The 12,880-nt window shown below is 42.7% G+C and overlaps 2 protein-coding genes across 2 annotated transcripts; one reads left to right on the top strand and one right to left on the bottom strand.

Annotated features, from left to right (window-relative positions):
- Positions 1–936: 936 nt before the first annotated feature.
- Positions 937–4,430, bottom strand: LOC115109328 (spermatogenesis associated 2-like). The gene is made up of 3 exons (XM_029634113.2): positions 4,213–4,430; positions 3,246–3,568; positions 937–2,617 (listed from the first exon to the last, which is right to left on the bottom strand). Exons 2-3 carry the CDS (start codon positions 3,561–3,563, stop codon positions 1,385–1,387), a joined length of 1,551 nt encoding a protein of 516 aa, XP_029489973.1. The 5' UTR covers positions 3,564–3,568; positions 4,213–4,430; the 3' UTR covers positions 937–1,384.
- A 1,304-nt stretch (positions 4,431–5,734) lies between these two features.
- On the top strand, positions 5,735–12,721 carry LOC115108894 (uncharacterized). The gene is made up of 6 exons (XM_029633456.2): positions 5,735–5,926; positions 6,821–6,928; positions 7,059–7,198; positions 7,432–7,528; positions 11,561–11,685; positions 11,914–12,721. Exons 1-6 carry the CDS (start codon positions 5,842–5,844, stop codon positions 12,109–12,111), a joined length of 753 nt encoding a protein of 250 aa, XP_029489316.1. The 5' UTR covers positions 5,735–5,841; the 3' UTR covers positions 12,112–12,721.
- The last annotated feature ends 159 nt before the right edge of the window (positions 12,722–12,880 follow it).

The raw sequence follows: 12,880 nt of genomic DNA, 5'->3' as shown, positions 1-12,880 counted from the left end.
GATTTGTAGTCTGAATGAATATTGAATTATCTTGCAAGTTGTTTCAAATGTCCACAAACATTAGAGCTAAAATATTGACTCAACTGTGGACTGTCACCCGAGCGGTATACTACGACGCTAGGTTTTCTAAAGCTAGCTAGCTTCACATTACAGCTCAGGCTTCATCCGTATTACAACAGTGGATATTGCTCATCCGGCGTGTGCATGTCGCACATCATACTCATCATTGAGACAATACTAAAACGTCCATCCTTGGGCGATTTCATTTTAGCAGGCTGTGGTGTGAAATAGGCAATTAGAAGTTCTGTATTTTATGCTGTCATTGGTGTGCACAGGCACCTTTAAATAATTGTATGAAGTCATACAAGTTTTACTGTGCATGAAGTTTCAAATTCATCCTGTCTTTACTAAATGTAATGTTATAGGTATTTTAATTACTTTCTTTACAAAAAAAGCATTTGATTAATAAAATAGTAATCAGTGGTTTCCCTCAAATGAAAGGGATGATGAAAGAGATTTGTGAGAGGGAGGGAATCTTATTTAGTTGGTCAACTCACAGCTCAGACACTTCATTCAGGAGAAGTGGAGTTAGCCTGCCCCGGAGCAGGTCAGTTCTGAAGGATTCATTGCCATATAACTACCTGGCTAAAAGGTGAGCCACTTTCGTATGACTGGTTATCGAGTTTAACTCAGAGTTGACCAAAGTTACCTTGTGACTCCTCAAACCCAGTACGTAATATACCCTTCAGGTTAGTTATGAAGGATTTGTTGCCATAGAAATTTACCAGGCTAAAAAGGTGAGACGCGATCAGTTATCGCGAGTTGAACTCAGAGTTGACCAAAGTTACCTCACTACACAAACCTGATTTGTAGTATAGGGCTCCGATAGCTGACCGCAGAGAAAACAGCGCTGGGCCAATTATGCGCCACAACATCTAAAATGCACGAGACATCCCATTTTTATTCAAATAACTTTCTGACAACAGAACAAATAATGAAAACAAGCAACTTAACCTCAACCCACATTTAGCAATATTATCTTAACTCTTGAGCTGCAACATGTATCACTGGCATTAGACTTTAACATAAGTATAAGGCTTCAGATCCCAACAGTCAATGAGACTGGATGAATTATCATGAAAAACTTTCAGGGCAATTTAAGGTCCTACGGAGTTGACTAAAGTAGAAAAATATAGAAGAGTTTGGCATTTCACTTTCAATCCCTGGGTGGGATAAAGCTAATTTATACAATCGTATTACAAATTAAAAATATTGTGAATTTAAGGCAACGTGTAAGTGATTGCCATCCTTATATTTATAGGCATTTTTTTTAAATCAGTGCTTTTCCCAATTCCATCAAGTACCTTTAAAATGGTTCCTAAATTCAAACTTCAGAGGACTCATCAAAAGGATAGCCACAAACACATTGAAGTGGTGTTCTATACCAACAGTCTTTACAATACACAACACTGCAGTACCTGCATAGTTTGCAAGGGGGCCTTGTGCACCCCAACCCACTTGAGCAGACATCCAACATGAGCATCTTGTGCTTTCTCTGGCACATCTCCAACATTTTACAGGCTCTAGTGTGGAATACCTTGCAGGTGAGGCAGGTAACCTCAGGGTCTGGATTGGCAGTGTTGCAACAGTCATGAAAAGGAATGGGCTGAGGGGTAAGGCTTCCTGCTTCAAAAACATCAAGTGGAGGGCAGAACTCTCTCTTATCCTCATAGAGTGGCATACCTCCTTTTCCAGGACTTCCTAGCCGTGGTGATAATCCACTGCTCTCTCTCTGCTCCTGTAGGACTTCATCACCATCAATATGTTTTACTTCATGACCCTTGTCTTTGCACCTCTCCAATATGGGGCAGTGTAAGGTATTGCAATTCTTGCAATGATGGATGCAAGGGCTAGGGTAGCACTCGATGCAGAACTGACTGCCCCCTGGTGACACAGGGTGGGCATTCCCTGATGCTTTTGCAGACAGCAATTGTGAATCCCCTTTATCTGACCCGCACATGGCCAACTCTTTATTTGGACTTTCCCTTTGCTTGTGAGTTGGGGTGTTTCTGGTTGGTGCTAATGATGGTGTCTTAATCAACTGGCAGTTCAGTGAGGAGACACAGATATTCTCTCTTTGAGAAGAAAGCCCTCTCGTGTACACCCTTCTTGGTGAACAGAGAGGATCTCTGACTAAGCCAACTTCTTTATGCCCCTTAAACTCATCATCTGTGTACAAATCCAAGTCTGCCTCTATAGTAGATGACTCAAGAAAATCCCCTTCCGGTGGTATAGTCTCCAACCTTCTCTTGCTGTTGTCCAATGCTATCTGCAGGCTGTGACCTTTCTGCCTCTCCTGCACCAGGTTGAGCTCCCACTCCACCCTTCTGCCCTGGGGTACTATGGCAGACAGCAGTAAGCGACACTCACAACGTGCAGTGAAGAAAGCACAGGACAGGCGGAGAAGGGTGTCCACTGGGAGGGCTGGGGAACACAGCCTAAGCTCTTCACATAGTCTGGCCTCTGAAGCCTGGTACCCAAGCAACCCAAACAGATCGGCCACCTGCTGCATGGACAGCGCCGGCTTGATGTAATGTGTGAACATGCCTGAGAACATCTATAAAAGGAGGAAGGTTGTATTGTTATTAAAATGTAGGAACCGAACAAATTATATTTCTGGACAAAGGCAAAGTCACACAATTGAAGCCAAAACAGCATTCATGATAAGATTATACATTGCTGATGAGCACTCTACCAATATACAGGTAATTGCCTAAATGAAGGGAACTAAATGAGGGATACAAAGTATATTGAAAGCAGGTGCTTCCACAGGTGTGGTTCCTGAGTTAATTAAGCAATTAAAACATCCCATCATGCTTAGGGTCATGTATAAAAATGAACCAGTTGCCCATTAATTTGGCTAGCATGCTAGAAAATAACTCCGACTTAGAAAGTCTCAAAGGAGCATATGGAGTTTAAAAGGGGTGTGTGTCTCAGTCACCAGATCTCAACCCAATTTAACACAGCTGGAGCACTGCCTGGAGTCAACAAAACACCAAATTATGGAATTTCTCATGGAAGAATGGTGTCGCATCCCTCCAGTATAGTTTCAAACACTTGTAGAATCTATGCCAAGGTGCATTGAAGCTGTTCTGGAAGCTCATGGAGGCTCAATGCCCCATCAACACACTGTTGTCATTTCCTTCATTTTCACAGTTACCAGTATATTCCCCAAATTAGCATACCTTTACCACTCTGTATTCCTTTCTCCAGGGACACAAGTACAGGTTGAGGGATGCCAGTTCCAGCACTTCAAAGGCTCTAGCCAGCCCCTTCAATCCAACTCCTTGTGTTGTCTGAAGCGAGCCCTCCATTACACTGAGGGGGTCCAGTCCCAAGGAATGTGTGTCCTGTGCACAGTCCCCCATCAGCAGTCCCTCTACCTTCTTAATCAGTTCCTCATCTCTGCATACTAGGTTCCAGTCACCCTGCTCAATCCGGTGCTCCAAACTGACCCGGTATAGTTCCACCAGATACCTGGCTTTCTTCCCAGGGACAGTCATCTCAGCTACATAGAAAAAACCCAACAAAGACGAAATAATCAATGAAACCCCTTGACTGAACTCTACTGCAACTGGAATCATTTGACCTAGGTATTGTTTTTAGAAATGACGTCTGTTTATCACACATTTACATCCCAGAAGAATGGTCCCATAACATTCAGTCATTACATTAGGGATGAAAATGTCGCCCTCCCTAAAATGAAAGCGAAAGTGACCTGATAAGACTTGATTAGTTAGCTAGCTTTCTAGCTGAAAAGTAGACAGCGTGTTATAAATATTAGACCAAATGTTACAACTTTTAATTGCGTTACAAGTCAGCAGTAGCGTTAACGTCAAAACACACAATAGTGTGTTAAAAAAAAAGAAGCTAGTTATCTAGCTATTTAGCTAGCTAGCTTTTGCGCACCTTGCTGGGCTCGGTCAATGACACCAGCCCACCCGTACAATTTTGCTGACACTATGTTTAAAGAAATACTTTTAGCTATGAAATTCAACCACACGACTCCATCGTCCACTTGCTGGTGCGTTTTGGCAACTACGTTAGCTAGCCAGCCAGCTAGTTATAAGCTAAGTAATATAGCTAACTTGCTTACTTGCTAAATAATGAAAACGTATGAAACCCAGTTGCTAACAAACAAAAACAACTCACCAACACTTTATATATGGTGGGACCTTTCCTTAAACCATCACAAATGCAAGGAACACTGCTGTAAAAATTGACGAGCGTGATTTGAACCCAACCCTGAGTTCCGAAAAATAAACCCCGTCACGTGTCACCCTAAAAGTGTGAGGGCCTTCGATTTAGCTCGGCCGCCAGCCCGGCGTATGGTTTGACAAAATAAGTACATTTTTATACTTCACAAATTACCAAACCATTCAATTGCGTATTTTTTTCTTAATATACAGCAATATAAATATTCAAAATACAGCAAGAGAGTGAGGAGTCTGTGACTATGAATATACATCTACGAATTCAACAGGCTGCTTTGAGCTCATCCGAAATCTATGTTTTTCTCCACCAGAGTGCGCGATATTCTATGGATGTCATCATTTATTCACTAACCACGTTTACATGCATACTGTTTAGTGTTGTTTTTCACGGTCTGTGCAGGCTTAGTTGGGTATATCATGGGGTGTTGTGCAGTCTATGGTGTTATGTCATGATGTTTTCATCTGATTTTCAAACAAATCACTTCAAAAAGTAGGCTACCTGCGCAGTTCGATCCACCATAATAATCTATTTTGCTGATACTCTTACTGGACCGTATAGCATACTGGATACTTCTTTAGACACGTTTCTGCTTATACTTTCTGACATTTGGTAGGCCATTTGTTTGTCACCCATAGTTAAATATATCTTCTCTTCTGTCATATCTTGTTACGCTGGAAGACTAAATAAAGTAGTTCTTACCTTCTTAACGTCTTACATCGATAGAATGAATGCATGAATCTAGTTAACACCTGTAAAGTTGTCTGTTTCGTTTAGGGAGGGGGGAAACGCAATAACTCAAACAGTGTAAAGATTGGTCCTGTGCAAAATGTCCAATGTCATCAGTTTGACCGGTTTTAATTAAGGGAACGAAAAGCTGAGAAAACGATGAAGCACGTTTCTGATAAGACTTAAGTTCATCTTGGGCGCATATGTTATGTGGTTGAAATACTGTCTGCTTCCATGACAGTGTCAAATATAACACATTACATGCTCCTTCACATTTTCTCAAGAGATGCTGAAGGAAAGAAATCATATTTCTCCACTCCTGTTCCCGAGACAAAATTAACATTCGTTGTATCATTTTACAGCAAGACATTCATACCTCTGCTGGATTTAATATTATATTACGCTACACGTGAGAGGTCGTAGGCCTACAGCCAGTGTCCAGATTTCAGTTACTATTCAATTTAACTCATATGAACTTAATTTAGGAATATTATGTTTATTCAAGGATACAGGGACAATCCTGAACGGGATATCAAAGGTGCATGTAAACAGTATATCCCGAATAAAACCCTAAGCGGGATATGAGCTACTATCCGCAATACTGTTTGCATGTAAATGTAGTCATTGTCGTTCTGAGAGAGAGAGACCAAATCAGTTAGGTTTTGTGGGTTGTTCTTTCACCTGATACGGGCGTGGCTTCAGTGACACTGGTAGAAGAGCGTAACTGTGGCCGCTATGATTTGTTTAAAGGTCCCGGGCGGTACAAAATGCTCGCCATAGACTCAGACTGTCAGTCTCATTAAAACTGTTCATTTGTTCAGTCCTGTGGACCTATCCAGCATGTCAAACGCTGACAGAGTTGTGTTAGCTCTCGGTGGAGCAGGAACAGTGGGCTCTGGAATAGTTAAAGCACTCCTTGACAAAGGTAAGATGTCCTCATTGAGTTAGGGCGCATTTGGAGTCTGGGAACCGATACACCTGCGCCAAGACAATGCCTCTGCCCACGATCAATGGGCCGGATTAAGTGGTGAAATTAATCTAAAAGGTCCTGCGTGCAAAATATGTAGGATAGGCTATATATGAAGAGGTCTGTTAAATTGTATGCCACGTGACATTTTACGCATGTATGGTCGTTGTCGGCTGGATCAGCATGGCTCTGCTGGGAAGTTAGTTGATTTGTGCGTTTCTCAAGGTATATTGTTGGGTAATATATGAAATAAACATTTAGTAATTGAGACTGCGCGGAAAATAAGGATTATGGCGGTGTCAATGTGGTTGTCATGAGTGCATTTGCCCGTAAAACAACTGGCATCTCCTTCACGCACATAATTCAAGGTGTGATTCTCTTAAGAATATCCGAAAACTTGACGTCATCTTGAGGTCTTAGGAATTGAAATCCAACTAGCAGTTAACCTCAAGAATAATGTTAATATATTGTTTATTTTTCTCGTCAATAGTGCTGGTAAAAAGGCTTAGTCTAGACACAGGTTCGTCGGGAAGCAATAGATAATAACTGTATGGTTTGGATCAAAATGTCACGACGCTGAGTTAATTGATTGGTATTGCCCTTTTGGATGTACTTTTTGTTAGAAGGTATCATCATTTCAATCATGAATTTGTCTAACCACAGTCTCCTCAAGTGACAATTTAATTGTTTATAGTATAGTAACATGACATTTTTTACAATGTTATATGAAACAGAGTTAAAATGTAAGCAGAACCATCTACTGCAGTAAAATTGCCCTTTTGTTTGCCATGTGTCAGTCACATTTGAAAATGACATGTCCTGATTGTGACTGTGTACTATACTTGTTTTAAGGTTTCAAGGTGGCGGTTATCTCCAGAGACAACAGCAGGTTGGATAAACTCAGGGGGTTTGTTTCTCCCTCCACCAAAGACCACCTCACCACTCTAGTGGGGAATGTTGGTAATACTTCTTGTCAGAAACAATTTTACATCGACACATTTTACAAGTGAGAGTATTGTTGAAGGTATCCCATATCCCCAAAAGGTAGTGTATGGAAATACCTCTTAAACTCTGTTACTCTTTTTCTTAGGTTCAGAGGAAGGGGCAGAGGTGGTCAAGCAGGCCCTTCTGAAGTCTGTTGGCAAGGTGACAGACATTGTGTCATCTCTGGGTTTCAGCTGGTGGCAGGGTGGACCTCCACATAGCCAGACTCTGAAAGAACTACACTGGGTGAGTCCTCAACACAACTCAGACTAATCCATGATCCAGAGTTGATATCATCACCATTATCTTTTAAGCTGCCATGACTTCCTTGTTTTTAAGCCTCACTCCAGTCTTCCTCTCTTTGCTGTCAGTTCCACATCTTTCTCGATTTTCCTCTTGTATTGAATTCGCCACCTCTCTCCCTCTTTTCTTCTCCGTATTAATCTATTATTTTACTCATTCTTCTCATCCACCCATAGGTGATTGAGACATTGCTGTTCAGCACCTTTGTATCATGGAAGGTCTTCTTTCCACTGGTGAGAGATGACCCCAACTGCACCTACACCTTTATCACAGGTGAGTCTCCCACCTGGGCCCCTCCCAACATCCCAGCCAGTCAGTGCCGGTTCCAGGCACAAGTGACATAAGCGGTCGCTTATGTCCCCTGGGGAACTCAGTCGGTGTCTCAATGTATTGGTGAGAGTAAGACTAGTAGAATGCACCAGGTGCAATTTTGAAATGTGTTTGTGCATCAGTAGTTTTTCTTTGTCAGTTACTGACAGTCACTCAATTAGCCATGTCAGCTTACAATTTTTAGATAGCTGGTTAGACTATCTAAACTTGTAGTAATTATGGCCAAATACCGACTGGGCACCCAGGGCACTTACCCAGGGGCCCTGACCTCCGGGAGGGCCCCCATTGATTTGTTCGTCATTCTCACTCAGATATCATATTAACATGGCATAAGTCATGGCAAAATGTGTTGTAGGAAATTAGCTTTAAAACGGCAGACAATCTCTCTGCCCCATTGCAAAATGAGTAGAATTGAATAAAATTAGTCATAAAGTTGCAACGCTTTCTCTCCGCCCCATGGCAAAAAAATATATAATTGTGGAAAATGTGCTTTAGCAGTCCCATTCAGTTGTTTTTATCTCAGTATCAAATCATTTTTGGTAACAATTAAGTACCTTACTGTGAATGATTTTAAATTAAAATGCTAAAAAATAAACACAGCTTCTTAGCAAAGAGCAATTTCTCAATAAATAATTTTGCTAGGACTGTCTGGGAGTGGTCTAAGTGGGGAAGGGAAAACTGAAAATTAGCTGTTATTGGCAGAGAGGTTTGGAACTCTCTTTCTTATTGGTCAAAAAACTAATTCACTGCATGGTGACGTCACCATGGAAGGCCAAAACTCCATCCCACCAAAACAAGTAGTCTTTTCAAACAGCTCTTTCACTAAAAAGGCATTATCATCATGTTCACAATGTCACAGTATTATTCCAACCTTCTAATGTAGAAATACTTTTGGTCATGTAGTGTATGTGGACATCTGCTCGTCAAACATCTCATTCCAAAATTATGGGCATTAACATGGAGTTCGTCCCCCCCCCTTTCCTGCTTTAACAGCCTCCCCTCTTCTGGGAAGGCTTTCCGCTAGATGTTGGAGCATTGCTGTAGGGACTTGCTTCCATTCAGCCTTGAGCATTAGTGAGGTCGGGCGATTAGGCCTGGCTCGCAGTTGGTGTTCCAATTTATCCCAAAGGTGTTCGATCGGGTTGCGGTCAGGGCTCTGTACAGGCCAGTCAAGTTCTTCCACACCGATCTCGACAAACCATTTTTGTATGGGCCTCTCTTTATGGATGGTGGCATTGTCATGCTGAAACAGGAAAGGGCCTTCCCCAAACGGTTGCCACAAAGTTGGAAGCACAGAATCGTCTAAAATGTCATTGTATGCTGTAGTGTTAATATTTCCCTTCACTGGAACTAGGGGGCCTAGCCCAAACCATGAAAAACAGTTCCAGACCATTAATCCTCCTCCACCAAACTAGGCAGGTAGCATTCTTCTGGCATCTGCCAAACCCAGATTTGTCTGTCAGACTGCCAGATGATGAAGCGTGATTCAGTACTCCAGAGAATGTGTTTCCACTGCGCCAGAGTCCAATGGCGGCGAGCTTTACTCCACACCAACTGATGCTTGGCATTGTGCATGGTGATCTTAGGCTTGCGTGAGGCTGCCCGGCCATAGAAACCCATTTTATGTAGCCCCTGACAACCACTTATTGTGCTGATGTTGCTTCCTGCGGCAGTTTAGAAATCGGTAGTGACTGTTGCAACCTAGGACAGGAGTTTTATGCACTACGCACTTCAGCACTTGGTGGTCCCATTCTGTAAACTTGTCTGGCCTACCACTTTGTGGCTGAGCCTCTGTTTCTCCTAGATGTTTCCACTTCACAATAACAGCACTTAGTTGACCGGGGCAGCTCTAGCAGGGTAGAAATTTGACGAACTGACTTGTTAGAAAGGTGGCATCCTATGACGGTGCCACTTTGAAAGTCACTGAGCTCTTCAGTAAGTCCACTCTACTGTCAATGTTTGTCTATGGAGATTATATGGCGGCGTGCTCAATTGTATACACTTGTCAGCAATGAGTGTGGCTAAAATAGCTGAATCAACTAATTTTAAGTTGTCAACATACGTTTGTGTCTATATATAGTGTTCAGACCCCTTGGCTTTAGCCACATTTTGTCATAGCCTTATTCTAAAATAGATTAAAGTTTTTATCCCTCATCAATCTACACAAAATACCCATAATGATATAGCAATATGTTTTAAACTGTATAAATGGAAATATTATATTTACATAAGTATTCAGACCACTTTACTCAGTACTTTGTTTAAGCACCTTTAGCAGGGATTACAGCCTTGAGTCTTCTTGGAGATGACGCTACAAGCTTGGCACACCTGTATTTGGGGAGTTTCTCCCATTCTTCTCTGCAGGTCTTCTCAAGCTCTGTCAGGTTGCATGGGGAGTGTCGCTGCACAGCTAATTTCAGATCTCTCCAGAGATGTTTGATCTGGTTAAAGTCCGGGCTCTGGCCGGGCCTCTCAAGGACATTCAGAGACTTCTCCCGAAGCCACTCCTGCGTTGTCATGTTGGAAGGTGAACCTTCGCCCCAGTCTGATGTCCTGAGCGCTCTGGAGCAGGTTTTCATCAAGTATCTCTCTGTACTTTTCTCCGTTCATCTTTCACTCGATCCTGACTAGTCTCCCAGTCCCTGCCGCTGAAAAACAGCCCCACAGCATGATGCTGCCACCACCATGCTTCACCGTAGGGATGGTGTCAGGTTTCCTCCAGACCTGACGCTTGGCATTCAGGCCAAAGAGTTCAATATTGGTTTCATCAGACCAGAGAATCTGGTTTCTCATGGTCAGAGTCCTTTAGGTGCCTTTTGGCAAATACCAAGCGGGCTGTCATGTGCCTTTTTTACTGAAGTTGCTTCCGTCTTGCCACTCTACCATAAATGCCTGATTGGTGGAGTGCTGCAGAGATGGTTGTCCTTCTGGAAGGTTCTCCCATCTCCACAGAGGAACTCTGGAGCTCTGTCAGAGTGACCAAAGGGTTCTTGGTCACCACACTGACCAAGGCCCTTCTCCCCTGATTGCTCAGTTTGGCCGGGCGGCCCGCTCTAGGAAGAGTCTTGGTGGTTCCAAACTTCAACCATTTAAGAATGATGGAGGCCACTGTGTTCTTGGGGACCTTCAAATGCTGCAGACATTTTTTGGTACCCTTCCCCAGTTCTGTGCCTCGACACCATTCTGTCTCGGAGCTCTACGGACAATTCCTTCCACCTCATGGCTTGGTTTTTGCTTTAACATGCAATGACAACAGTCAGACCTTATATAGACAGGTGTGTGCCTTTTCAAATCATGTCCAATCAATTGAATGTATCACAGGTGGACTCCAAGTTGTAGTAACATTTAATGATGATCAATGGAAACCGGATGCATCCAAGCTAATTTTCAAAGGGTGCAAAAACGTATGTAAATAAGGTGTGTATTCAGAACCTGTTTTCACTTTGCCATTATGGAGTATTGTGTGTGGATTGCTGAGGAACATGTTTTATTTAATCAATTTTAGAATAAGGCAATAACGTGACAAAATGTGGAAAAGGGGGAGGTGTCTGAATATTTTCCAAATGCACTGAAAACATAACACAGAAAAATCATGTTTTTGACTGCACTGGGCCTTTAAACCCATAAAATCTTATGTACTCCCCATCGCAAAATGTGTAGAATTGCAGGAAATTAACTTAAACTGTCAAAAGGGGGGCACTAAAATATTTTGCCTCGCGGTAGGGGGCCCTCAACAAAATCTCGCTTAGGGCTCCCAAAAGGCTAGAGCCGGCCCTGCAGCCAGTACAGTAGTATATGTCCTTCTGAGCATTATGTGAAAGTGATTGGACCTTTTGCCAAGTTTGAGTGAGAGATGGGCAACACCTTGTTTTGAGGAACAACCTTCTTCCCCACTTGATATAACATGATTTTTCTCTTTGCACTTGCTGAGTATGACTTGAGTGTTATTTGGCAGTGATGTGTGCTGTGCCGCAGGTGGTGCTGGGGAGAAGCTGTTGATGCCAGGTACAGGGTTCCTGACTGTTGGCGCTGCCAGCACCCTGGCATTTTGTCAGGTATTACGAGAGGAGTACCCAGAAGTACCCTGCAAACTCAACCAGGTTTGGCCAAGATCCATAACATGAAACTCCCATTGCTTGGTTAGATAGTTAGCTGGGGTATCAGTTGCAGTACTTGTCTGTCTGCCCAAATAGCAATTGTTGATAAAAGTTGTCTGCAACATTGCGATCGTGAATACAACATTCCCTTGCCTTGTTTGCGGTTTCATATACCATAAATTGACTATCATTAATCAATGCCAACTGGCTTCCATTCTCTTGCTCTTTTAGGTAAAGATCAACACAGGTGTGGCCCCTCCAGAGCGTGTGGCTCCTGGTTACCTGAACCACCTGGACCTTGGTGAGGCTGTGGCCACATTGGTGGAGAGAAAGAACACCACCCACACCGTGTTCCCTGTCAACTGCCCGGCAGACTTAAAAACCGTCATTCTAGAGGGTAACCTTCAACGCTGCCCCTCTCTGCCATAAATCCCTGCAGATTATCAATACCATAGTGCTCGAGTCATTCCACATCCATTTTATTCTATAGTCAATTCATGTGGTTTTCTTTGCATGTCAAATTATATATCTGTAAGGAAAATGTCAATCTTTATGCGACTTCATACCAGCTTCTGCACAGTCCTTCATTGTTCCAGTGTTCATACACTAATAACAAGAACATAATGCTCCAATGGAACTGTGCAAGTGCTTACAAGTGTAGATTATCTAGATGCACTCTGTTGGGAAAGTGCAGAATGACTCTAGGATGTAAGCATTTCACTGTTAGTCTACACCTGTTGTTTACGAAGCATGTGACAAATAAAATGAGGCAGTAAAAGATGGCGGTACAGGGTCTTGGAATATTTGTGTCCCGTAGCGTGACTCTCTGTCCTGTTCACAGACGCCCTCCCCTTTTATCTGGGTCCAATTATCTGGGATGGCACATCCTTAAATAAACAATGAAGGAGGTGGGAGGTCCCCCAGAGGTAAAGAAATATCACAGAGTGCATTGTTGTCTTTGTCTACTGTTTTGTTAATGGCATGCATGTTTTAGCAACAATAATGTTTATTTGTCATGCTAATAAAAAAAAAAACTGAATTGTGTCGAGGCAACTAACTAACCGAGTTGGGTCAGAGGTTGTTGTCCGTGGTTTTGTTTTGACTGTGTCGGCTGACAGCTCAATTAGGCCAACTTTTAATGAGCAGTGGGTGAGAATCCGCCGGTCATTCTCTCTCCATCACCCACACACAAACACAT

This window comes from Oncorhynchus nerka, linkage group LG25 (assembly GCF_034236695.1).
Source record: "Oncorhynchus nerka isolate Pitt River linkage group LG25, Oner_Uvic_2.0, whole genome shotgun sequence".
Classification (NCBI taxonomy): domain Eukaryota; kingdom Metazoa; phylum Chordata; class Actinopteri; order Salmoniformes; family Salmonidae; genus Oncorhynchus; species Oncorhynchus nerka.
Note: the sequence above shows the minus strand (reverse complement) of the source record. Positions and strands in the feature narration are given on the sequence as shown.